We start from the raw sequence: 26555 nt of genomic DNA on the forward strand, positions 1-26555 counted from the left end.
AGCTCGCAATGGCAGTTAAGTCAAAGGATGTGGTCATCATGGGTGACCTAAACTATCCAGACATTTGCTGGGAAGAGCGGTCAGCCAGGACTGACTGCTCACGTAGGTTCCTATCCGTGTTACAGGACCTCCATCTAACCCAGGAAGTGCACAGTCCCACCAGGGGAAATGCCTTGTTAGACCTGGTCCTGGCCACAAGCAATGACCTGGTGAGGGGACTGTGGGTGCTCAATCACCTGGGTGATAGCGATCATCGCCTATTGGAATTCACCATCCAGCACGTGGCAAAGGCCTGCAGCAAGACAGCAGCCCTGAACTTCAGGAAGGCAGATTTCATTGAACTAAGGAGACTAGTCAGGAAGGCACTGAGGTCCCAGAGGGGTGGGGAGTTGGAGGTCCAAGAAGAGTAGTCATTCCTGAAGGAGACGATCCTCCAAGCCCAAAGGGTGGCAATCCCAACATGGATAAAAGGGGGAAAAAGTGCTCAAAAGCACCCATGGCTCATAAAAGCATCCAAGAATGTCTCAAAGCTAAGAAGGAGGCATATGCCCAAAGAAAGGGAGGGGCCATCACCAGGGAGGACTATACCTATGTTGCTCAGAATTGTAGGGGGGCAGTCAGGAAGGCCAAGGTGGAGATGGAACTGGGACTAGCAACAAGGATCAAGGATAACAAGAAATCCTTTTTTAAATATATGGAGGATTAAAAGAAGGTTCCAGGTAATGTGGGGCCTCTGCAAGACACGCGTGGAAATCTAGTGGTCTCACCAGATGACAAAGCTAACCTATTTAACAATTTCTTTGCCTCCATTTTTCTAAGCAGGGACCAGGTCATCCCCCCCCACTGGGATCCTCGACGGACCCAGGGGAGACACTGCCAGGCCCAGGGTCAGTGAGGACCTAGTCAGGGAACTTCTGGTGGGTCTAGACATGTTCAAATCACCAGATCCTGATGATCTCCATCCCAGACTGCTGAGGGAATTAGCAGAGGTCATTGCAGGACCCCTGGCATGGCTTTACGAGCACTCGTGGTGCTCTGGCGAGGTGCCAGAGGATTGGAAAAGAGCCAATGTGGTCCCCATTTTCAAAAAAGGAAGGAAGGAGGATCCAGGAAATTATAGGCCTGTTAGTCTTACCTCGGTCCTGAGGAAGCTCTTTGAGAAAATTATACAGGTGCACATCTGCAAGGGGCAAGCAGGGGAGTGCATGCTTAGGGGCAACTAGCATGGGTTCATTACAGGCAGATCCTGTCAGACCAACCTGGTGGCCTTCTATGACCAGGTCACAAAATCCTTGGACACAGGTGTCACAGTGGACATAGTCTTTCTGGACTTTAGGAAGGCCTTTGACACCGTCTCTCACCTCATTCTTGTTAAAAAATTAGGAGATTGTGGTGTCGATGCCTACACAGTCAGGTGGGTCACCAACTGGAGGGTTCCATCCAGAGAGTGGTGGTGGTCGAGTCATTTTTGACCTGGAGTGATGTGGGCAGTGGGGTCCTTGGGCCCGCACTTTTCACCATCTTCATCAGCGACTTGGACGAGGGGGTGAAAAGCACCTTGTTCAAATTCACAGATGACACTAAGATGTGGGGAGAAGTGGGCACGCTAGAAGGGAGGGACAGGCTGCAATTGGATCTGGACAGCTTACAGGGGTGGGCGGATGAGAATAAGATGGGATTCAATACTGACAAGTGCACAGTACTGCACCTGGGGAGGAAGAACCAGCAACATACCTACAGGCCGGGGAACTCCCTCCTTGTCAGCACAGAGGCAGAAAAGGATCTTCGAGTCATTATAGACTCTAAGATAAACATGGGCCACCAATGTGCGGACGCAGTCAGGAAGGCTAACCGCACCTTGTCATGCATCCACATATCCATCACAAGCAGGTCCAAGAAGGTGATTCTCCCCCTCTATATGACATTGGTCAGGCTTCAGTTGGAGTACTGCATCCTGTTCTGGGCGCTGCACTTCAGGAGGGATGTGGATGACATCGAGAGGGTCCAGAGGAGGGCCACTCGCATGATCAGGGGGCAGCAGGGCAGGCCCTACGAGGAGAGGCTATGAGACCTGAACTTGTTTAGCCTCCACAAGAGAAGGCTGAGAGGGGATCCGGTGGCTGTCTATAAACTGGCCAAGGGAGACCAGCAGGCAATGGGAGAGGCCCTGTTCCCCGCAAGCATTACTGGGAGTAACAAGGAATAACAGCCATAAGTTGACGGAGAGTAGACTCAGGCTAGATATCAGGAGGCGCTACTTCACAGGGCGGCTAGGATCTGGAACCAACTTCCAAGGGAAGTGTGCTCACTCCTACCCTGGGGGTCTTCAAAAGGAGGCTAGATGGACAACTTGCCAGGGTCGTTTTACCCCAGCATTCTTTCCTGCCCAGGGCTGGGGGTCGGACTTGATGATCTGCTCACATCCCTTCCGACCCTACCTACTATGAAACTATATCAAAAAGTTTATTAGGTGGAAAACCTTGATAATCAGACATGCAGCGTTATAAAGAGGTAGAAGAGGACAAGCTTTCTTTTGAAAATGTCTAAAAGGTGCTTTGAGGAGGGCTTTGGCTTCCTCAGCCACGACCGGCACATCACGATGAGAGACGTGCTGGGATGGGATGGGCTCCACCTTTCCCCTAAAGGTAAGCATGTGTTCTCTTCTAGGTTGGCGGACCTCCTCTGGCGGGCTTTAAACTAGGCTCGTCGGGGAAAGGGGAAGATGAGGGCGGAGGAAACATCAGACTGCCAGACCAAACAGCACCCACAACTACAGCCCAGCCCAGACCGACGAGCGAAGCAAATAAACAGGTAAGAGATAGGGGCCAGGGTAACGCTGGAACTAGGGGGTCAGAACACACACCCACAGGAGGCCTCAAATGCCTCTACACAAACGCTCGTAGTATGGGCAACAAGCAGGAGGAACTCACCCTCCTGCTGGCTGACACCAGCCCGGACATAGTGGGGATTACAGAAACGTGGTGGGACGCAACACATGATTGGGCGGTGAATGTCAAGGGCTACAGGCTGTACAGGAGGGACAGGATAGGAAAGAGAGGTGGGGGAGTGGCACTCTATATTAAGGAGGAATACACATCCTTGTTAATTAGTAAGGAGTCAGGGGAGGGGCACTCTGAAGTGCTTTGGGTTAGAGTACAAGGCAGTCGAGGGGAAAGGGACTTAACGGTGGGAGTCTACTACAGACCTCCCAACCAGGGAGAAGAGCTTGACCAGGAATTCTTGGGTCAGCTAAAAGAGGTAGTGAAGGCTAAGGATCTGGTTGTCATGGGGGACCTGAATTTCCCGGACATCTGCTGGGAAGAACAGTCAGTCAGGTCTGAATGCTCACGTAGGTTCTTGGCCAGAGTGCAGGACCTCCATCTAACCCAGCAGGTACACAGCCCCACCAGGGGAGATGCCTTGTTGGACCTAATGCTGGCCATGGGTGATGACCTGGTGAGGGGGCTGTGGGTGCTTGACCATCTGGGCGACAGAGATCATTGCCTGCTGGAATTCACCATCCAGCGCAAGGTGGCAAAGGCATGCAGGAAGGCAGCCGCCCTAGATTTTAGGAGGGCAGACTTCAACGAGCTAAGGAGGATAGTTGGAGAAGCGCTGAGGTCCCGGAGGGGAGGGGAGCCAGGTGTCCAAGGAGAATGGTCGCTCCTTAAGAAGACGATCCTCCAAGCCCAAAGGAAGGTAATCCCAATGAGGATCAAAGGGAGCAGGAGAGCACACAAGCCTCCGTGGCTCACCAAAAGCATCCGGGAATGTCTCCTTGCTAAAAAGGAGGCTTACACCCAATGGAAAGAAGGGGTCATCACCAGGGAAGACTCTTCTGTAGTTGCTCGGGGATGTAGGGGCGTAGTTAGGAAGGCCAAGGCAGAGATGGAATTGGGACCAGCTTCCCAGATCAAGGACAATAAGAAGTCCTTTTTTAAATACATAGGGGGTAAAAAGAAGGTCCCAGGTAATGTGGGGCCCTTGCAGGACGCGATGGGAAACTTGGTAGTCACACCAGACGGCAAAGCTAACATGTTTAACGATTTCTTTGCCTCTGTCTTCCTAAGTAGGAACCAGGACAGCCACCTCCCTGCTGGGCCCCCCTCGGGCCCCGGGGGAGGCACACCTGGGCCATGGGTTAGCGAGGATTTAGTTAGGGAGCTTCTGGAGGGGTTGGATGTATTCAAGTCAGCCGGTCCAGATGATCTCCACCCTAGAGTTCTAAAGGAACTGGCCGGGGTCATTGTAAGTCCCCTGCCACAACTTTACAAGCACTCGTGGTGCTCTGGTGAGGTACCGGAGGACTGGAAGAGGGCCAACGTGGTCCCCATCTTCAAAAAAGGAAGGAAGGCGGACCCGGGAAACTATAGGCCGGTTAGTCTTACCTCGATCCTAGGCAAGCTGTTCGAGAAAATTATGCTGGCACACATCCAGGAGGGGCTAGCAGGAGACTGCATGCTTAGGGGCAACCAACATGGGTTCATCAGTGGCAGGTCCTGTCAGACCAACCTGGTGGCCTTTTATGATCAGATCACCAGATCATTAGATGCAGGGGTAGCAGTAAATATAGTCTTCCTGGATTTCCGGAAGGCTTTCGACACTGTCTCTCACCCTGTTCTCATTAAGAAACTGGGGGGCTGTGGTATAGACACCCACACAGTCAAATGGGTTGCCAACTGGCTGGAGGGCTGCACCCAGAGGGTGGTAGTGGATGGGTCCTTCTCAACCTGGAAGGACGTGGGCAGTGGGGTTCCGCAGGGCTTGGTCCTCGGGCCTGCACTGTTCAACATCTTCATCAGTGATTTAGACGAGAGGGTAAAAAGCACCCTGTTCAAATTTGCTGATGACACTAAGATGTGGGGGGACGTGGGCACACTGGAAGGATGCAACGGGCTACAATCAGACCTAGACAGGTTACAAGGGTGGGCAGACGAGAATAGGATGGGTTTCAACACAGACAAGTCAAGGTGATGCACCTCAGGAGGAACAACCGGCACCATACCTACAGGTTAGGGAACTCCCCTCTTGTCAGCACGGAGGCGGAAAAGGATCTGGGGGTCATCATTGACTCCAAGATGAACATGGGCCGGCAGTGTGGAGAGGCAGTTAGGAAGGCCAGCCGCACCTTGTCATGCATCTACAGATGCATCTTAAGCAGATCCAAAGAGGTGATCCTCCCCCTCTATGCGGTACTGGTCAGGCCGCAGCTGGAGTACTGCGTCCAATTCTGGGCACCGCACTTCAAGAGGGATGTCGACAGCATGAAGAGGGTCCAGATCAGGGGACAACAGGGCAGGGCCTACGGGGAGAGGCTATGGGACCTGAACCTGTTCAGCCTCCAAAAGAAAAGGCTGAGGGGGGATCTTGTGGCCTGTTACAAACTAGTCAGGGGGGATCAGCAGGCATTGGGGGAGTCACTGTTCCCCTGAGCACCGCCAGGAGTGACCAGGAATAATGCTCGCAGGCTGGCAGAGGGTAGGTTTAGGTTAGATATCAGGAGGCACTACTTCACGGTCAGGGTGGCTAGGGTCTGGAACCAACTTCCAAGAGAAGTGGTGCAGGCTTCTACCCTGGGGGTGTTTAAGAGGAGGTTAGATGCACATCTTGCTGGGGTCGTTTGACCCCAGTACTCATTCCTGCCATGGCAGGGGGTCGGACTAGATGATCTGCTCAGGTCCCTTCCAACCCTAGAAACTATGAAACTATGAAACTATTTCTAGTTGGATTTAATGAAATCCAGGTATCAAACAGTCTATAGGACTTTTCTGTATCACCGAAGTCTTAATGTTCAGAGTGTCTGCTATCTTTATTAACAGCATTTGAAAAACTTCAAAATCACTTGGTGCTATGGGTGTCTGAGTTAATACATCATCTGGCAGCAAAAAAAGAAAAATCTGCAGGAGGAATGGAAGGTTAGTGCTTGCTAAGTCTCAAGTTTGATGATGCCTGTAGCTGGTTGCCTAGTTAGAGATGCTTCTGGAGAATGTGATCTCCAATTCCCACAATGACAAGGAGATCAAGCCTGAGCTGGTAGACCCCAATAGCATGCATAGTACATAGGGTAAACAATGCTGACCCATTCATTGCCAGCCATAGCAATGTAGTGGATACTGAAAAAAGAGGCTCCAAATTTTCTCACCGAGTCACCTGATAATTCAAATGAACTAGGTATATACTTGTGAGGAGTAAGAAAATATGAACTGGTGGCAAAGAAATGGGATATACTTCCTGAAGGGTCACTTCCAAGATACCAGCATCTGTTTCAGTGCTAACAACAATCTTGGTACCAGTTTCATCCCTCAGATAGTTGTAGCATTTTTTCTGATATCGTGAGTGACTCTACTGACTTAGTTGATGCTGGTGCCTATGTGGTTATCAGCATCACTGGGATGATTTCCGGGGCGTGCTTTACCAGTACTACAAGTACAGCAGATTCCATTTTGCTTGCCCTTTCTATATATTCCTGGATGTTCTCCTTGCTGTCTGTCTGAGTACAGAGCCTCACTGAGCAGTGCCTGAAAGTTTAATTTCTATGCTGAAAAACGTCATCTATCAATACTGGGATTCAATGCCAAGGATGTTACTGCCAGCTCCTTTTTCAGCATCAAGGAATTGCCAGTACCAGTTTTTGGAGCTGTGTGTAAAAGATATTCATAGACAGTTACTTCTTAGGTATCTGACAGGTCTTAGGAACTCATTTCTTAAAAAGTCCTAAGTGATATCTATGGACTGCTTTAATAAACAGGGTTTATGATAAGCATCCCACTACTTATGTACTCTTTGTGAAAAGGAGTGACAATAATGTGCACCAGGCTGGTATACATCCAGATACAGTACGCACGCATGAGTTTGCAGGAAGCATCTGACTACTGCATGATGGATAGGGCTTAAATCCCAAAAAAACCAAAAACCAGAGATCACCAGGTTTGGTGTCCACCATCAGGAGAAAGTCAGGGAAGTAGACTACTAGTCCAATAAGAAAAAATATCAAATGCTAAAGAGTAGTAGTGTGATCTGGCCAAGTTCTGTCATGCTGCCATGGAGGAAATAATTGGGTGGATTCTCCATCTTTCATACCCTTACATGGCTATTTCAAGAATCAAATGGCATATTTACAAGCCCAACAGGCAATGCTATTCAGAAGAATCTCCTTTCCTGTATATGAGGCAAAAGAGTACTTACATTAATACACACCTAAAGAAGAGAGAGAAATTAGAGAATAAACAAAGTAAAGAACTAAATCAAGCCATAAAGTGGGCACATCTACACGTGCAAATAATCTGGGAGCCGTTTAACTTGACAGCAAACTCTCATGGGCACGTGTTTACATGTGCAGGCATGCAGGAGCAGATTTGCTGTTCTTAGCAGCAGATTGCTTCCATTCCCTGAGGCCCTACAATGGGTCCCTGCAGGCACCAGGGGGAGCTCTAGGCTCCCTCTAGGAGCTAGACCATAGATCAGGAGACAACTGTCTCCTGGCAGGGACTGAGACATTGCTCCCTGCCCCCAGGAGCTCCCTGCTGGTGGGGTGGGCTCCAACACTGAAGCCTGGGTGGGGACAATGTCTCCCAGCCCCCACAGCAGGCAGCTCCCAGCCCCCGCTCTGCGATCATAAGGCCCAGGCTGGGAGAACCTCATCTCCCAATCCCAGTCCAGCAGTTGTGGGGCCCAGGCAGGAAGATTTTCTCTCCCAGTGCCAGCTCCATGTTCGCATGGTTGGTTCTGGGAGATCCTTCCCAGAAGAAACTTCCAGTGCCAACCAGCAGCCATGGAGCTGGCTCTGGGAGAGAAGGATCTCCCAGCCCGGCCCTGCAACTAGGGCGGTGTGAGGTTTCAGACAAAGCTTCTGATCCGGAGAAGCTTCGGACGCTTTGGGGTCCAAAGCAGCACATCCAGGTTGAAGCGCTGGCCTTGTTAGGCTTCCCAAAGCGGTTCAGAGCTTCTGAAGATCTTCTTGAAACTTGGCAGGATTTGTAGCCTCAGTAAGAGCTACCAGCGCTGCAGTTTTGACCCCCCTGTGTTGTAACACACAGCTGTGACATGAGTTTGGCTTTCAAGAATTTGTGGTACAGTTCCCCCTAAACCTCTGCACCGATCTTCTAGAAACTTAGCAGGTTCCATGTTCTGTAGCAGAGGCTACAATCCCTTCACGTTTCATCCAAATCAGACAAAAAACAACAAAGTTATAGCTACTTAATTGATTCCCCCATTATGCCACCCTATGGCCAGATCTCAGAGGCGGCTCCGAAGCTTCTGAGCCACTTCAGCTGGATCAAAGTGGAAACCCAGTCCGGAGCTCCAGATCAGATCACAGCCATCCAAACCGGCCAGATCTGAAGCCGGATAGGATTGCTGCCAACTTACACAGGCCTACCTGCGACTGCAGCACTCAGGCTGGGAGATAAAGATCTCCCAGTGCCAGCCCCGCAACCGTGTAGATGCCCATCAGGCACCTACCCGTGTGCTACTATGTATGTGGTAACTACTCACGAGTATATTTGCTACTTGCAAGTAGCAAATTTACTCATAATTAGAGTCAATTACTGTGCAATAAGCATCTGCATGTGCAGATGCAGTAATTAGCTCTACCGTGCAGTAAAACGTCTCATGTGGATGCGTCCAGTAAGCAGTAGAAAACCTTTATATCCTATTGCACTCAGTAAAATGTTCTTCTTGAGATTAGTGAAAATTAGCCACAGAAATCAGAGGCAATGATCGTCAAACAGTGATCTGGCTTTAGGGAGCCTACTGTGAGACTCATATTAGTGGCATAGTCTGAGAGAAGAAATAATTAGTGTTATTTTTAATTTTAAAGAAATATCCCTATGCAAAAGGCAAGCACCACAGAAAAGGAGCAGAGCCTGGGACATCTAGAGGGGGAGATGGAAAAGCATCAGTGTTGATTTCAAGACAAACCCAACTTCATTGTCAAACTGGAAAGGGCATTTCAGCTATACAAAAGATTGTATTTTGTTATGCCACGCACACACAGGCTTTAAAAAGCAACAATGGTTTAATTAATGAAAAAAAAGAATACACAATTCCTTAACATTGAAACAAAGGAAAGCAAATGTCTAGATAAGTCCCCTATCACAAGAATCCATGTTCCTAAGCTAAAAATATTTTATTCAAAAAACACCCCGAAACAACAGCAACTGTCAATCAGTGATTGTGTTGCTAGCAGTGGTATGGTGGCTAGTGATAAGGCTTTCTTTTGTATTTGTACCTATCATCAGACTGCACGCTTGCAAATGTGTAACTTGTCTAGCCCAGCTTACAAGTTGGATGTACAAGTCATCAATAAACATTAATTAAAGTGGCTATTGAAAAGACTACAGTTATGCAGAGCGAGCATAATACTCTCCAAGGCAATAAGAGTCTGTTAGAAGGAACTTCTGGATAACTTGCTTCTTGTGAACTACATTATCCCAAAAGGGAAAGCTTTTAGGCAACAATGGAAAAGGTCTGGAGTTTACCACATGCTGAAGTATAGCCAAAAAAAAAGAAAAGAGAAGACCAAGGGGGACAAGATAACACAGTCGTCCTATACATAAAAAGTGCTATCAAAAACAATGAACAATTGTTTTCCACAGCCACTGGGGTAAGAGGAAGAAGAAATTAGCTTAATTTGCAACAAAAAAAGATTTAGGCTGGATATTGAGGAAAAAAAACAATCCTTTGGGACGGAGAAACACTGGAACAATCTACCTATGAAAACCGTGAAATCTTCTTTACTGGCAAATTTTAGAAAGGGTTAAGACAATAATCTCTCAAAAATGGGCTAGGCAACCTTGCCTTAGTGCTGGGGATTGGACTAGAGCAGTAGTTTTCAACCTTTTTTCATTTGTGGACTTCTAAAAAAAATTCGAATGGAGGTGCAAATGCCCTTTGGAAATTTCAAATAGATGTGCAGGCTCCTTTGAATTGTAAGTGTGGGTATTCACATACTTTTGAGTAATTGTAGTTATATTTTGTGGACCTCCTGGGGTCCGTGGACCACAGGTTGAAAATCACTGGACTAGATTTCTTGAGATCCCTTCCAGCCTGGTAGAAATGATTCTATAATTTGGATATAGATCAGAAGCAAATCTGGATATCCTATTTTCGTGGCCATGGGGTGGGGTGCCACATGCTGTACATTGTGGGGAGGTTACACAGTCACTCCAGTTATCTCAAGGTAAAAGAATATGGCAAACCCCCAAGAAACCAGTCAGAACAGCCCAGATTGTTGAGTCATTGTTACTGAAACAACATGAAGTAATTCCTTGTTTGAGGTATTTCCTTGGTTACAACTGGAGGTGAGAGGAAGCCTCAATTTAGGTAACTGGAATACACAGAACAAAAATCCTTTTTTAAATAGCATCACTTACTGCCAAATAGAGAACAGGTCTGTATATTTTTAAAGCATTTCCTTTGAGTTTATGAACTTCATTCAGCCTGCCTCCCCTCTATGCTTATCTTCAGCCACAGAACAAAGTAACTGTTGTGGCTCAAACAGCAAACTTTTTTCAGGAAATGGCCTCTTGCTATTTCCCTCAACAGAAACACTTTTAAAATGTGTAAAGACATGTTATATCAGACTAAGCCCTATATTTTTGAAGATTTTTAAAGTAAAACCACATTAGACAGAAGATGAGTAACCTAGTTCAATTTAATTTGGGTATATTTCCCTACTGAAAGAAATAAGGAAATGTGATATATTTAATCAGATGATTTGGATGTATTTCCTTTGAAGGGGGAGGATGGATGGAGCAGCAAATAGGAAAGAGAGAGAACGAGCAAAGAAAAACATTATACCATCATACTTTTACCTTAATACTTGCAGCTCTTCTTCAGAGTTCTGCACTTCATCTCTGAGCCGTTGCCAGCGGAGCAAAGCTTTCAGTTCCTGCTGCTCTCTTGCTTCATCACGTGGCAGCTGCTTAGTATACAAAAGCACAGTTCATTGTTGTTTGTTGTCCTCATTGGTAAATAATTTCCTGATGTAAAAACTTGTTTTGTTTCCCTTTAACATGCAAAAGGAACAGAGAATGGTACAAACATCCATACCCTGGTTGGAAATCCATACCTACTGTACAAAGAGTTAATAGCAGTACAGAGGAAATGGGAGCCTCACTGGGTGCATCAAATCAACAGTCGGTTAAATATTTCTGCCTGAGGAAGGAGATAGGCATGTTGTTTTCCCCTCAGTGACTGGGAATAAAAGAAGCAAACATACAATCCAGATACCTGGCATATCAGTTCTGGCTGCATCTTTGCTCTTCCCAGCCTTGAAAGCAGAAAGCTGTTCTGTGTCCTGATTTCACCCCTCTTTCCTAGTATCTCTGCCATACTGGTGAAAGCTCTCTGTTGTATCTTCCCCTTTCCCCCCCTCCCCCATAACCAAAGGAATATTTGCAGTAATGTTTTCTAATAAAATATACACCAGTTTGTTAGCTTACAAGCTAACAACTAACTGTTGCTTTCCCCTTATGGAAAAATGGTTTGATATTCTCTTGCACTACCGTCGTATTTCAGCTGCAACTGAAGTTATTGTAATGTCTGAGAGTATATTTGTATTCTAATTAAAATACAGCTATAAAACTACCTAATGATTACAAAAAAAGAAAATAACAAATACTTTTTATAGTCTGGTAAATTAGTAGATATATAAACCATCCAGTTGTGATTTTTGTTGCTTGCTCCTTTCCTGCTCTCCAAAATTCTATTTGATGCCGTGTAATTTTTCAATTGGCTCAAAACAGAGTAATGACAATGAACCAAAACAGCTTTCAACAGCCGACTGACATTCAAGTGGGAGTCTCAGAAGTATTTGAGGATAGGAAGGGAGATGTAATTGAATAAAGACAACCTTTTTACTCCATAAGTGTTGTGCTCATAAAGATTTTGGTTTTATTTAGTGCCGTATATATGCCTAGTACTTTATTAAACAAACAAAAACAGTGTCATCCGAGAAGTAATTGCAATGTAATGCCCCAGTCCTACAAACTGTTTAATACATATGGAGTTACATTGACTTCAGCAGAGATCTGCATGGCTCTACATAGTCTACACATGCAGATTAGATTAAAGGACTGGGCCTAGTTAAGACAAGAGGAAGGGGAGATGAAAAAGACTCAGGAAATGGCTGAAATAGAGAGATATGATGATGACAAGAATGATAAGATCAGTGGTATCCAACTTGTCTGGTCCTGCAGACTGGATGAGTGGCATAAGGCTGGTCTGCAGGCCCAACCCAGTGTGTGGGGCTGGTCTGAGGGCCCAATCAAGCGCACAAGGCTTTGCCATCACACCAGCAGGACTCCCCATAGGTCAGGAAATTTGGGGATGAGAGGCAGGAGTATGAATTGTTGCAGTTCCAGAAGCCACAGCAATTAATACTGCCACCGTGCTCTCAATTACAAATTTAGAGACCTGTAGGGACCCCTGTGGGCCAGATAACATGGCTCCAGGGACCAGATCAGGCCCCTGGACCATATCTTTGTCACCCATCCATAAGATCACTACAGTGACAGATACATCTCAGGCATCTCTTTAAAAACCAACAGATTAATTTTGTTTAGCCTCCTTGAAGAAGTTTTGAGGAGGAACGTAAAATGAGGAAAAGGTGAAGATATGTTGAACAGCCTCAAAAGGAAGGGTAGTAGCAACTCTGCTATCATCTCTTCACATGTCAAACCTAGTTCATCTTCATCATTATCCTCCAGCTACCAGGAAAGTTACCACTTTCAGGATTACTAGCACTGTCTATTATTTCAGATTTGAGGAAAGCGTTGAAGTGAGTGAAAGGGTCGGAGAGCAACTAACTAGAGAACAAGAGGCAAATCTGAATAGCAATTTTCTGGCTTGATAGTCATCGAAACAAAGATGTTTCAGTTATTATTTGCACTGATCTGTACCTTTGAAAAGATTCGGGTTCATTGGCAATCTATGTGGGTATAAGTAATGGTAAAACAAGTTTAGAAAAACATATTCCAATGGTATCATAGCAGAATTAGCCTGCTAACCTACTACTATTAAATACAGATTTACAGTAATTTCATTCAAATGAATATTAAAAAGCATTCAGTTGGGAACCTTCTTGATTTCTACTGTATAAAACAAAGAGGCAGCTTATTGTCTTCATACCTGTTGTGCTGCTGCCCAAAATACATCCTCCAGGTGAGTAGCAAACCCTTCGCTGATCCATTCTTCAGTCCAATCACGAGCACCAATGGCCAATCCAAACCAAGCATGAGCAATTTCATGGCATAGACGTGTTCCACAGAGATGGCTCCCTCCAGATAATACGCTCTGTGACAGGAAGATGATGTGTGGGCTGCATAATATGAATGAAGGACAAATACATAATAGACCAGTTACAGCATGCATTGCATGGCTATAGTAATATGTAGACTTTATTAGTCTTGTCAGCCTGTTATTACTGTATGCATGCTAGGTCATGACAGATAGTTTATAGCTCAGGCGCTTTTAGGAATTAGGTTGTACTTTATTGTTGGCTGGCAAAGATTCAAGCTAAAATTCTGCCAAGCAGTTGTTTCATATTCAACCATCAAACAGCTATTACCTGTAATAAGTAACTTAAACCACAGTTTTATATTTTTCAAATTACAAGGCTGATTTATTTCAGTGGAAGCATTTATATTAAAGCCAGGATAATAAAAGAAGAGCAGGCGTGAATATGGACAGCAGGTATTTATCAGTTAAATGATCAAAGCTGGAAATAAATACAGAAAAAATGTTTTAAAAAGAAAACAAATCACTATCCAAAAGCAACAAAGAACATATGAGGTAATGTGCACACACACACAAGTCATATTTGATTTGTTACAATCAAGACAAGCTAACAAAACACAGTATAAGGACCATATACTATTATCCCCTTAGGAGGTGGAGGGTTGGGATTAACAGTCTTTTTCCTTCACCTATTTCCATAATGTAAATGTGGATGCATGGTGTGTTCTTTCCCACTCCAGAAAGTCAGCAACATTATGTAAAAGAACTCTTGTAACCCTGGGGTGGGGCAATCAGATATGGCAAGAAGATGGAAAAACAGCTAGTATATGTGATCTGATCCATTCAAGAAAATACATAAATTGTATTGCATGTCTTCTGCTAGAGCTGGACACAGGCATGGGCAAACCAGGTGGCCACCCAGGGCTCAGACAGAAAGGGGGCCCGAAAATGGTAATTTTTTTCCATTGTCCAATTATTATTATCATTATCTCTGGCGAAAGGGGACCTAATACTAAAAGTTTACCCAGGGCGACCAGGAATCTAGGTATAGTACTGTCTTCTGCTCTTATTTTCTGCTCTAAGCTAGACTGTGCCACTCACATGGTAAGCAGAAATTTACCTATCCTATGGACCTACTACTCTTGAAATAAGGTGCCACTCAGTCCAAGTGTGACAAGGTCCCCAGGGGCTACTACCCAAGGGGCTAAAGGAGCAGGAATGACTGCTAGTGCCACTGATAGGAGGATTAGAAAGGGCAGACAGGCACAATCCTTTCAAGCAGATAGAACAACATCTGAAAAATATGTGATTGCTAATCCCAGGGTTTCTCTGTCTCTGCATAATCCATATCCCAACTGTTTTCCCAGGTCCAGACAGCATGCAGCGGCAATACAATAGTAAAGCTCCAAAACCACAAGACTTCAGAGGTAAGTTTGGCTTCTATAACATGGGAGGGGAGCACATGGCCTAGAGACATTTCCAAGAGGCAAATATTATTCGTTAGGTTCCAAAGAGCTTCCCCACCCTGCCTTACCCTTCCGTTAGAAATGTTAAAACACCTACAGCTCTCTTGCAACTAGTCTACATGTCTGGATCTGTGAATCTAAGCTATTATGCTGTGTGCCTAAACCAAAGATGGCTATTGTGTGTGTGTGTATTTTTATACAATAATAAGTCTAAAAAGCAGATTAATGCATTCAAATCAGCTAATATCACAACAGATATTGCAAGAAGCTAAACTATCAAAGGAATTAATTCACCGAGAACAAAGAGAAAGAATAAACAGGACCTCTCCAAATGCCTGCCAAAACCAGCTCAGATTATTAAGAACAAAAAAAAAGTCAGAGAGAAAGAAATAAAAAGTACAGAAGCTGCAGAACACGATGAGACACTCCCTTTTATTATAAAGTCCCTGCTGAGAAGAATAACTGTAACTTGGAGGTATTACTGTGGTCATTTTTAAGTAAATGACCCCTAACTGTGGCATGTGCAGCACTACAAAGAAAAACCATAGAAAAGCCAAGTAAATAACATTCCAGACATACTGCTGGCAGTGTTTCGGCCATTTGGTTAAACAAAGCAAAAGTAACTCCATGCCTTATAAACAGGCTCACAGGAGGGTTTGCATTTCAAGTATCCCCTTTATGGATGTGAAAAGCAAAGGTAAAAATTCTGCTTTCTGGTTTCATAGTTTCTAGTCTAAGGTACTTAAATAACAGGAATGTCACATTTTGACAATATAGTCCTTTTATGAAAAAATTACAAGGATAGTTTTGGTGAGGAACTCCACAGGTGTCATGTTTGAGCCTCAGTGCAAATACACGGTTAAGTGATTCTTAACCATGGTGTCAAGGCACCCTGCAGTGTTGCAAGATCCTTCCAAGGGTGTTGCAGCGCCTCACCTCTGTGCCAGGAAGTAAGCAATAGCTTCTCAGCCCACCTGGTGCCAGGCAACCCAGCATGCCACAGAGAAGCAGTGCCTGTTGTTGCTCTCTGCCTCCGGTACCCTCTGGACTCCCAGCAGCATGCTCTGCCAAGCACATGCTGGGGGATGCGAGGTCACCAGGCTGTACTTTTCAGCCTAGCTCATCCCTCTGCTCCGCATATGCTCTGGGCCCAGTGGGAGAGCCACAGATGCATGTGGCTCTGGCCACCTGCATATGAGCTGCTGGAGTTGTAGCTGTGCTGGTGGGGGCACCTCCTGTCCCCTCAAGTACAGTTTTGGTTACCAGGACTAGTTCTCAACCTCTACATTTCTAAAAGTTATGGAGGGGTAACTTGAGGCCAAAAAGGTTGAGAATCACTGCTGCAGAGCTTCCTATGAGTCTGGAAAATAAAGGCAATTATGCTCATCCCATCCCTTCCCCATAAAATACTTCTTTTCATTTTGTTCTCTTTCATCATTCTGACTCTTCTTCCTGCTCACAGTATCCCAGACAGACGTCTGACCACAGAGCAATTCAAGGTAATTACCCGTATGTCCCAGCCTCACCCATCCCAAGGTCTAAACTCGTTGCCTTCACAGCATTTCCAATGCTCACTAGTTTAGGAAGAAGTCTGAGTCTTCAACTACAAACCTATGTATTTGCCTTCCAGAGACAGGATTTTCAACTTCTATTTGAAGACCATAGGTTTAATCCCCTCTCTCTCCTCAGAGGACATTATGTTCTAATGTACAATATAGGATGTCACCCATATTGGTGGCTACAATATTGTCCCTCAAGTCTTGATAAATGCAATAGTGTCTCCATATAAAAGCTAAGATAATAGAAGTAATGATAAAATTGTAGCATCCAGTAAAATTTCCCAAAGGTATGGCTTTCAACAACTTATTGTTAGGGACCACTGTAATTCAGGCTCCCTGCAGGCCTACCAGAGGCAATTTCAGTTATTTTTCTCTCCTTTCTCTGACTTAGGGAGCCTGCCATGCAGTTGAGTACCACTGAAGAGCAGTACACAGGCTGTTCTTCAACTGTTCAAAAAAAGTAAAGCTCATAGTGTATTAAGCAACAACTTTTAAGTAAAGCTCACCACTTAGAATTCTTTATGAAACCATCATAAATAAATTTTATTAAACATCAACTTTTACTTAGGGTTGGGAGGGACCTCAAAGCAGGACCAGCCCCAACTATATCATCCCAGCCAAGGCTTTACTTAGCTGGCTGGATGTGGGGTGAGTGGGGTGAGGCTGGGGGTGAGGGACAGTTCCCCCGTCCCACGTGGCTGCCACCACAGTCAGGTGTGGGGCAGGGACTTACCTCACTCCAGTGCAGGGTCTTTTGAGCCCTATTTTCCTTTGCTGCCGTGCAGGAAAGGAGGGGATTTTTCCTCTCCCCTTCTCGGTGCTGCAGGGAAGAGCAGGGCTCAGGACATCCATATTAGGTGCCTGCCCCTATGGCCAAGCATGAGGTAGAAGGTTCCTCCACTGCAGGAGCTACCCCACCCGACACGGGTCTCCCAAGCCCTGCTGTGCTCTGCTGAGCAGGGAAGGGGAGAGGGATATTCCTCTCCGTTCCCACATGGCAGCAAAACAAATGGGGATTGAGAGAGCCATGCCTGCCAGGGGGAAGCCCCTGCAGCAGGGTACCCTGTGCCCCACAGCTGGCTGTGGAAGCAGACACCTGGCATGCCTATGTCCGCAGCCCCTTAGGGCAGTGGGGACCTCGCCTGCTCCAGTCTGGGCAGGGCTTTTAAACTCTCTGTGAAAGTGGGGAATCGAACAACCTGATTAGCTGTGCTCGAGCAAAGGCTCAACCTGTACTAGGCTGCCCCTAGAAACATGTGGGGCTTCTACAGTGTTTCTGGGGTTCTGCTGCCTTTCTTCTCTGTGCTTCAGGTAAGTATTTAAAAACTTTTTTCCATGTCCTCCCTCTGCCCTGTGGTTTCAGGCCATTTCCAGCCAAAACACAGTTTTCTGAGGCTTTGGGGTAAAAGCTAAATTCTAGGCTTTCCCCTGAAATCATATGCCTACATTTCTGGAACAAAAAGGGAAAGTCTACCAACATCCAAATCAGTTCAACCATTGCAGGTTAGGCTAACCTGCAAAAAGTAAACCAGTTCTGGCTCAGACTTTGTGAATGTCTGTCCCTAGTCTTGAAGATCAGATACAATATTTTAGCCCCAATTAGAGTGATCTTTATATTTGTCACAAAATCCTAAGGTTTGCAATAATATCTGTGCTGGTATACTTTGGTGCTTTTCACCTGAATTCTTCCAGCTTTTATTTTGACAACTGTATTGTGTCACCTTAAATATTTCCACAGTACAAAACTGAAAACAATGAACTATCTCCAGCTCAGTTTATTTTTCCCATTTAGAAACCTGGTTTGCTGAATAAGAGAGAGAGACATAATGTCTGACCTTTGGTGTTACTCACTGTGACAGATCTTCTCTATCAATGATACTGTCACAATGAAAATATTGCTGCTGTGTTAAGTATAGATTTTGCAATTTATTCTCAGGCACTGGACAGGTATAAGGTTTAAAGCAATTTAAACACCTTTGAACCACTTCAAAGGCTGAGGAGACAGAAGTATATGCCTTTTGTAGGACTCCAGAAAAACAGCAAAAGCACTCCAAAAATAATCCTGTAGGAAACAACTACTAGTTTAGAAATGCTTCAAAGCAAAGCACTCTACATGTTCTACAGGGGGTGTGGTCCTCCAGCATCCCAAAGTGCTCTGGTCCCTTCTCCTCCCCTAAGGGAAGGGGAGAGAACAAGTGTGCCTTGCCTCTGCTCTTCCTCAGCACCCCTCCCACCAGAGCCCCCATACCACTTGACACTCTCCTGGCTTGTTGGCATGGGGAGGGGTGCCGGGGTACTGTCTGTTATCACAGGGGAGTCTGTGATAATAGACAGTAGAGGCAGAACACAGTGGGAGCCCCTACAGACATTCAGGAAAAGGTGTGATAGGATCTGATGTGTGATCCACACAATTGTGCCTCCTGCCATGTCATGTAGGATCCAGCATCAAATCTTATCATGCCTTGTTGTCAGAGGAGGGCAAGCCTGGGATCACTATCCCAGGCTTCCTCTGCATTGGCAAGTAGCAAGCTACTTCAGCTGTGGGATGCACTGTCAAGGAGCAAGCTCTGCATCTCCATGGGGTGCTACCAGGACAAAGAGTCCCATCAGCTGTGGGCCTCTCTGTCCCAGGAGCCATGGGTTACTGCTGGGACTAAAAGCCCCTTCAGTTATTGCACATTGTCCAGCTGGATGGACCTTTTTATGGTGTGAGATTTATTCTGCACATGGAGCTGGTCTAAATTAACTGTGCAATAAACCAGTTAATTATATAATTGTTGTTTGTCCTTCAAATTTGAAGATGACCATGACATCACCAGTTGGTTTGGTTTCTGTGAACACGCGAATGGCTGATCAGACCAATTTGTATTTAGAACTATCTATGGCACACTGAGCAAGAAATGCTATTTTGGGTTCCTTGATCAACAGCAGACATGCTGGTGTTGCAAGATTTATGCTGTTTGCATTTCTGCCTTAGCAGTTCTTCTCTGCTCATAGATGGTAGCTCCAGTATGGATGAGGCTTCATCAGGTGGAATGATCATGAGCAAGTCCTTCCCAGAACTTCGGGTCAATGTTGAAATGTTTCAAGAATGACTTGAAGGAGTCCTTGAAGTGTTTCTTCCAGCCTTCCTGAGAGCCCTTTTCCTAAAAAGAAGGTCCCAGGTAATGGGGGCCCTTGCAAGACGCGTTGGGAAATTTGGTCGTCACACCGAACGGCAAAGCTAACATGTTTAACGATTTCTTTGCCTCCGTCTTCCTAAGAAGGGACTAGAACAGCCACCTCCCTGCTGGGCCCCCCTCGGGCCCCGGGGGAGGCACACCTGGGCCACGGGTTAGCGAGGATTTAGTTAGGGAGCTTCTGGAGGGGTTGGATGTATTCAAGTCAGCTGGCCCGGATGATCTCCACCCTAGAGTTCTAAAGGAACTGGCCGAGGTCATTGCAAGTCCCCTGGCACAACTTTATGAGCACTCATGGTGCTCTGGTGAGGTACCAGAGGCATGGTTCCCATCTTCAAAAAAGGCAGGAAGGAGGACCCGGGAAACTATAGGCCGGTTAGTCTTACCTCGATCCTAGGCAAGCTGTTTGAGAAAATTATGCTGGCACACATCCAGGAGGGGCCAGCAGGGCCTGCATGCTTAGGGGCAACCAACACGGGTTCATCAGTGGCAGGTCCTGTCAGACCAACCTGGTGGCCTTTTACGATCAGATCACCAGATCATTAGATGCAGGGGTAGCAGTGGATATAGTCTTCCTGGACTTCCGGAAGGCTTTTCACACTGTCTCTCACCCCGTTCTCATTAAGAAACTGGGGGGCTGTGGTGTAGACACCCACACAGTCAAATGGGTCACCAACTGGTTGGTGGGCCACACCCAGAGGGTGGTAGTGGATGGGTCCTTCTCAACCTGGAAGGACGTGGGCAGTGGGGTTCCGCAGAGCTTGGTCCTCGGGCCCGCACTGTTCAACATCTTCATCAGTGATTTGGATGAGGGGGTAAAAAACACCCTGTTCAAATTTGCTGATGACACTAAGATGTGGGGGGACGTGGGCACACTGGAAGGATGCAACAGGCTACAATCAGACCTAGACAGGTTACGAGGGTGGGCGGATGAGAAGAGGATGGGTTTCAACACAGACAAGTGCAAGGTGATGCATCTCGGGAGGAACAACCGGCACCATACCTACAGGTTAGGGAACTCCCCACTTGTCAGCAAGGAGGCGGAAAGGGATCTGGGGGTCATCATTGACTCCAAGATGAACATGGGCCGGCAGTGTGGGGAGGCAGTTAGGAAGGCCAACCGCACCTTGGCATGCATCCACAGATGCATCTCAAGCAGGTCCAAAGAGGTGCTCCTCCCCCTGTATGCGGCACTGGTCAGGCCGCAGTTGGAATACTGTGTCCAGTTCTGGGCGCCACACTTCAAGAGGGATGTCGACCACATGGAGAGGGTCCAGAGGAGAGCCACTCGTATGATCAGGGGACAACAGGGCAGGCCCTATGAGGAAAGGCTACGGGACCTGAACCTGTTCAGCCTCCAAAAGAGAAGGCTGAAGGGGGATCTTGTGGCCTGTTATAAACTAGTCAGGGGGGATCAGCAGGCATTGGGGGAGCCACTGTTCCCCCGAGCACCGCCAGGAGTGACCAGGAATAATGGTCACAAGCTGGCAGAGGGTAGGTTTAGGTTAGATATCAGGAGGCGCTACTTCACAGTCAGGGCAGCTAGGGTCTGGAACCAGCTTCCAAGGGATGTGGTGCAGGCTCCTACTCTGGGGGTTTTTAAGAGGAGGTTAGATGAACATCTTGCTGGGCTCGTTTGACCCCAGTATTCTTTCCTGCCATGGCAGGGGTCAGACTAGATGATCTGCTCAGGTCCCTTCCAACCCTAGAAACTATGAAACTATGAAATGCTTCAAAGGAGTTTGAAGCACTTCAAATGTTATATCTATCCAAACCCTGAGTCTTTACTTAGGTAAAGCCCCATAGCACTGAGTCAGTACCGCACCAATTGCAAAATTAGGATGCAATGAGTCTAGGCCTAGGATGTAATGAGCATTTAAAATCAATCAGAGATAACCATAGAATTTGGCCCATCAACTAAAACATTAGAGTCATTGATGAGTTAAGGAGAAAATAAGACATTACATTGGTGCTCTAGAATGAAGCAACTAACATTTCTGGGATCTACTTTTCCAAGTCAGATTTCCAAGCGAGTATTCCTACAGTTAATTTTCTAAAGGTTCTGATCCCAATGTTTTCAGCTTCCATTACAGTTTCCAAATATCGCTGTAACTGAAAGAAGCTGGAGAATAAAAATACCTTTCCTTTTTTTGAACCACACTGGGGGCATCTACACGAGACGCGTTACTCAAGATTAGATCTAATTACTGCGCAATAAGGATCACCATCTACACATGAAGATGCTTACTGTGCAGTAATCTGCTTTAATCACAAGTAAATTTGCTACCTGTAAATGCAAATAGCAAATTTACTCGAGATTACTTACTGCACAGTAGTACACATGTAGATGCCTGACCAGGAACAAATGTGCTCCCAGTCAGCCGGGGAGCAGGGGGTGGAAGATTGCTCCCTGCCCCCCGGGAGCTGCCTGATGCCGGGGACGGCTTTGCCACCAGAGCCTGGGCAGGGACTATGTCCCATTGCCATAACGAGACCTAGAATCAAAGAAGTTCAGAACCACATTACCCCCAAATTATACAGGGCTGTGCTGCCTTGTTTCAGCTTTCACCCTGGGATAAGAGCAGACACAAGAACAATAACCATGGAGCAGCCAGAGGTTCAGTAAAAGAGCTACCTCCTGTTAATTGCAGACACATCCACAATGCTAACTGTGTAAATGAGGTCTCTCAAAGTTATTTGAATGTAAGCAGAGCTGCAATTGAAAAAAAATTGGGAAATACTCTTATATATGAGACGTAAGCATCTAACTTGTTTTATGAATACCACTCCCAGAGCTTGGCCCCTAAAAGCTGTTTTGTGACATTCAGTGTTGCCAGGTTCAAGTCCTTTGTGGCTGTGACCAAACTAATGTAATTTTTATACTGAAAAGAGTGAAACTGTAGACACATGAGTATATCTACGTGAGGCATTTACTGTGGAGCTGCCAAATTAGATCCACACTAAAATGTCACCATCTACACGTATGGTGCTGTTAGGATGGAGTAAACTAATTAACTCCGCTGCAGTATAGTACTATCTCGCTCCAAGGACTGCTTATATGTCTTTTTTATTAAACAGCCAGTGGGTAAAAGGCATAAGGACCATTTAAAACAGGTATCAGAGAGTGAAGGCACATATTTGAGCTTCCTCAAGCTGAGGGCCAAGAATCTAGATCTTTCACATTATGTGTAACTATTGTCTAACCACTAGGCTAATAATATCAAAAGTGGATACTGCAACCACTACCAATGATTTTGAATGGAAGTGGTCATGGCTGCTGCGCTTTCTCTATCTTCCTAGAGTCACAACTAAAACTAAGCAGCATTGCAAGAGTTTTCTTGTTATCCCCCCTCCTCCTCCCACCCACAACATCCTGCAATATACATTTGCTTTTGATATTCAATAAACAGACTCAGGGCAAGTTCTTTCTTAACAAAATCAATCACTGCTCTTGTGACTTATTCAGACAGCAACTGCTATATATGCACTCTTAGTAGCTTTTGAATTGGAGTCTTGGTCTTGCAAAGACTTTGTCTTTTTTACTCAAAGAATTTTATAAAAAATTTTCCCTTGGAAACTAGGGTACCTTGGGTACCTTCTGATTAACAAAACTATATTGGAAACATTTATAAGAGCTGTAAAAATATTACTTGCTTATCCCAAGAGACCTCTCCTTTTGCCTGAAGAAAAACTAATCATATTAGGCTTAACCAAAATGGATGCAAGAGGTCAAATCATATTCCACTGATTGAGCGTTTAAGTGGACTTAAGTGCCTAAGAACAATTTTTTCTATCATTTTCAAGTACCTCAAAATCCATTAATTGACCTATTTTTGTAACACTACATCATCTTACAGTTAAGAATCTGCATCACAAAGAAGTAGCAAGAAGACAGAAGACCCACCCACTTACTGTATTAATAGCTTTTCAGGGACTTGAACAGGGTGGAATAGGATCATACTTAGGCACTTAGGCATCTATACATGTGCAGTTTAATTAGAGCAGCTCCAAGAACCTCTTTAATTAAAGTGTCCACAGTGTCATCACATGTATTCAGCATCCCATGCTTCAAAATGGCAGTGGGGACACTTGAACTAAAGCTTGTTCAATGAGCTTTAGTTCAAGTGCTCTCACCAGCACTTAGAAGCCCGGGGACCCTGAGTAGACGTGACATGGAGGCTGCTGGAGCACATTAATTAACACTCCAGAAGACTTTATTAATCAAGCCTGCTCCAACACATGCTAATTAGCTTATCTTGGAGCAAACATCCAGCACATGTTTAGGTGTCCCTAAGTCCCAACTGTATGTTTAATAGGTAGAACAGAGACTGGTCCAAGATCTCAGCTGAAAAATGTGTATGTGGGTGGGGGGTTGTATATCTCTGTGTGTGTGTGTGTGTGTGTGTGTTGATGTGTTTTTCACTGAGCGATCAAACAGCTGCACAAGAGAACTAGAACATCTTACACACTGCAACTAGCTCCTCATAATTTAAAAAATCACCAATTCAAGAAGCCTCAGAAGAGATTTCTATTCACCAGTTAAACAGTAACATAGTAGGCTTTATAAACAGTGTATTGGTACAACTTTGTACATGATTTTTCAGTTTTGAAGGGTTGCATGACTATATGTCCACACCAAAGCTTTGAAAATGTAGACTCCTAGCCTAGTAAAAACAAACAAAAAACCCCAGTCCCGAGAAACTTATTTTTCCTTCTAAAACTAAAACAACAAATTGAACTGCATTATAACCAAAGCTTTCTATTAATCCACCATTCAAACAAACGTACCTCACATGCAGGATTTCCAGTGTGGGAGAAAAAAGAGCCCATATATGAAAGTGGGGTCAATTATCTCAAGAAACCTCAAGTTTAAAACATACAGTAGTAGCTGTTAGGGCTGTGTGAAACTTTGGCAGCCATTTCATTTTGGAGCTGTTTCGGCACCCGAAACACCAAATCCAAAACAAAACAGAAGGCTCCGAAACATCTCTAAAATTAAACAAAACCATCCGAAATGTTTCATAAAATTTCAGTGTTTCGGAGCCAGGCTTGCAGGAAAACAGAAACTAAGAAGAGGGAGAGCGAGGGGGGGGGGAAGGACTGCTCTGATATTGACATCTGTAGCTGGCCAGTGTCTGCAATCTGTCCCTGAGGTCCCTTCCAATCCCAGTGCTCTGGGGGAGGGACAGCAGCCTGTTGTCATCCTGCATGCAGATCTGGGCACCTGCACCCCTCAAGAGGAGTCTGGCACAGCCCACAGCCCTCACAGAGGGCGCAGGCCTCCGGATCTGCATGTGGGATGACAACACACTGCTGCTGCTGGCTGGGGCCAGCACCAGCACCTGAGTCTCCTCGGCACAGCCTGCACTGAGCGCTGGAAAGAACCCAGTGGTGGCGCTGGCCCTAGCCTGAAGTGGCAGCCTGCTATCATCCCGCGTGCAGACCCAGAGGTCTGTGCCACCTAGGAGGAGTCTGAAACAGCTCCACAGCCCTCCCAGGAGCCACAGGCCCCCAGATCTGCAAGCGGGATGACAGCATGCTGCTGCTGCTGGCAAGTGATATGAGTTTTACTTTGAACAGTTTGAGGTGCACTTTCACAGAAACCCCTGCATCTATCTCCTTGACACTTGGCAGGCTTCATGGCCTCAGAAGGGGCTGCCATCCCTGCAATGTTCATCCGAATCAGGCAAGAAATAACAAAGATATAGGCATTTTAGTGATTCCCCATTATTGCCTATGGCTGAATCACCAAAACAGCATCAAAACTCCGAAAGAGATTCAGCCAAATGTAAATGGAAGAGTGATCCAAAATACCAAAATGAATCACTGTTGCTCCAAAATGGCCAAATCTGAAACCAAATTGAAACACAGCTGTTTTGCACAGCCCTAGCAGCCATTAAAGCAGGGGCTACTTTTACATAGCTGAATAAACTATATATACACGTCTGTTCAGGTAATAAGCAAAACTTCCAAGACACTGAACTCAAACATTAGTCTTACCATCAAGCAATCAATCCAGGGCTGTCCAACTCGCAACCCATGGATGACATGCAACCCATAAGGGGTTAATGCATGGTCCCTGGGCTCTCATCCAGCCACCACTCCTTCTATTGCTCTGGCCGCAATAGTAGCCAGAGTCTCCAGGCTCCCCCTCCTTTCTCCAGATACCATTTCCTGCCTTTACCCCTTGTAGTACTGGGGAGTGGGGGAGGGACGCATGAAAATCTTGCTCACACATCTAAGAACCACAACAGTAGAAGGGAGGTGCTTGCATGGGAATGTAATACAGTGGGAAGGCTGGGGGCGCAATATCTGGATGGCATAGCTAGTGCAGCCAAAGTAGCATGTGGCCCCCAAGGCCTTAGAAATTGAACAGCCCTCAATCAATCAATCGACCAATCTTTCTTTCCTTATTTTCTTCCTTCCTTTCTGTTTAATACATTCAATTTTGGAGTTTGAGGCTCAGTTCTGGCTTCAAGTGTCCCAGACAACATTTGATGAGACAAGGCAAGGCAACAAAGTTACCAAAATATTGTCAATGAGGACTTCTGAGTTTTTCTCTAGCCCCTTCTTAATTCTTTTTCCCATGCTTCATGAAAAGAAAGGATATAGGATGGAAATAGGGCTACTAATTTCTTTCAAAAGTTCCTTCTTCTGATACAAGAAAAAAAAATCTGTAGGTGTCATTACAGTGAAAACATAATATAACTTGCCTGGGGTTAATGCTTTCATAAACTGTTCTAAGTCTATTTTAAAAGTTCTTATTCAAATGAGGAACCCACTTAAGAGCAGGATGAAGGCAGATCCAGCTCAGCTCTTTTTGGGCTGTGGACTTAATGACCCAACCTTGGGACCATTTTAATATGAACTGTCGACGATGGTCATCAAATGCCACTTCCCTTCTGGCCAGATGAGAGCAAAGCCCTGAGTAAAGTGGAGAATAAAAATAAAAATCCTTCTTCAAATCTCAAAGCTGGTCATCGAGAGGCTGCAGGTACAGGTAGCATCCCCATGATGCCAGTCCGGCTACATCCCAACCACTTCCAATCCTGATTATAGATGTATATTAATCAAAAGAAATTCCAGGGCATGTTTTGTGGATTTTTCCTGAA

At 45.6% G+C, this 26555-nt stretch overlaps 1 protein-coding gene across 8 annotated transcripts in view; it reads right to left on the reverse strand.

The window, feature by feature from the left end:
- Window positions 1-26555, reverse strand: part of AOPEP (aminopeptidase O (putative)) — a 323793-nt gene that overhangs the window by 169392 nt on the left and 127846 nt on the right. For 7 of the 8 annotated variants that reach the window (XR_016441254.1, XR_016441255.1, XR_016441256.1 and 4 more), the window contains exons 6-7: window positions 13132-13321; window positions 10815-10924 (exon numbers count right to left, since the gene is read on the reverse strand). Coding sequence is in view for 5 of the 8 variants with exons in the window: in XM_090038610.1 (XP_089894736.1) it covers window positions 10815-10924; window positions 13132-13321 (300 nt within the window). In the remaining 3 variants the exon portion in view is untranslated. The remainder of the gene's footprint in view (window positions 1-10814; window positions 10925-13131; window positions 13322-26555) is intronic. The other variant, XM_090038607.1, reaches the window with a different exon arrangement.

This window comes from Crocodylus siamensis, chromosome 3 (assembly GCF_052110815.1).
Source record: "Crocodylus siamensis isolate JL-2025a chromosome 3, ASM5211081v1, whole genome shotgun sequence".
Lineage (NCBI taxonomy): Eukaryota > Metazoa > Chordata > Crocodylia > Crocodylidae > Crocodylus > Crocodylus siamensis.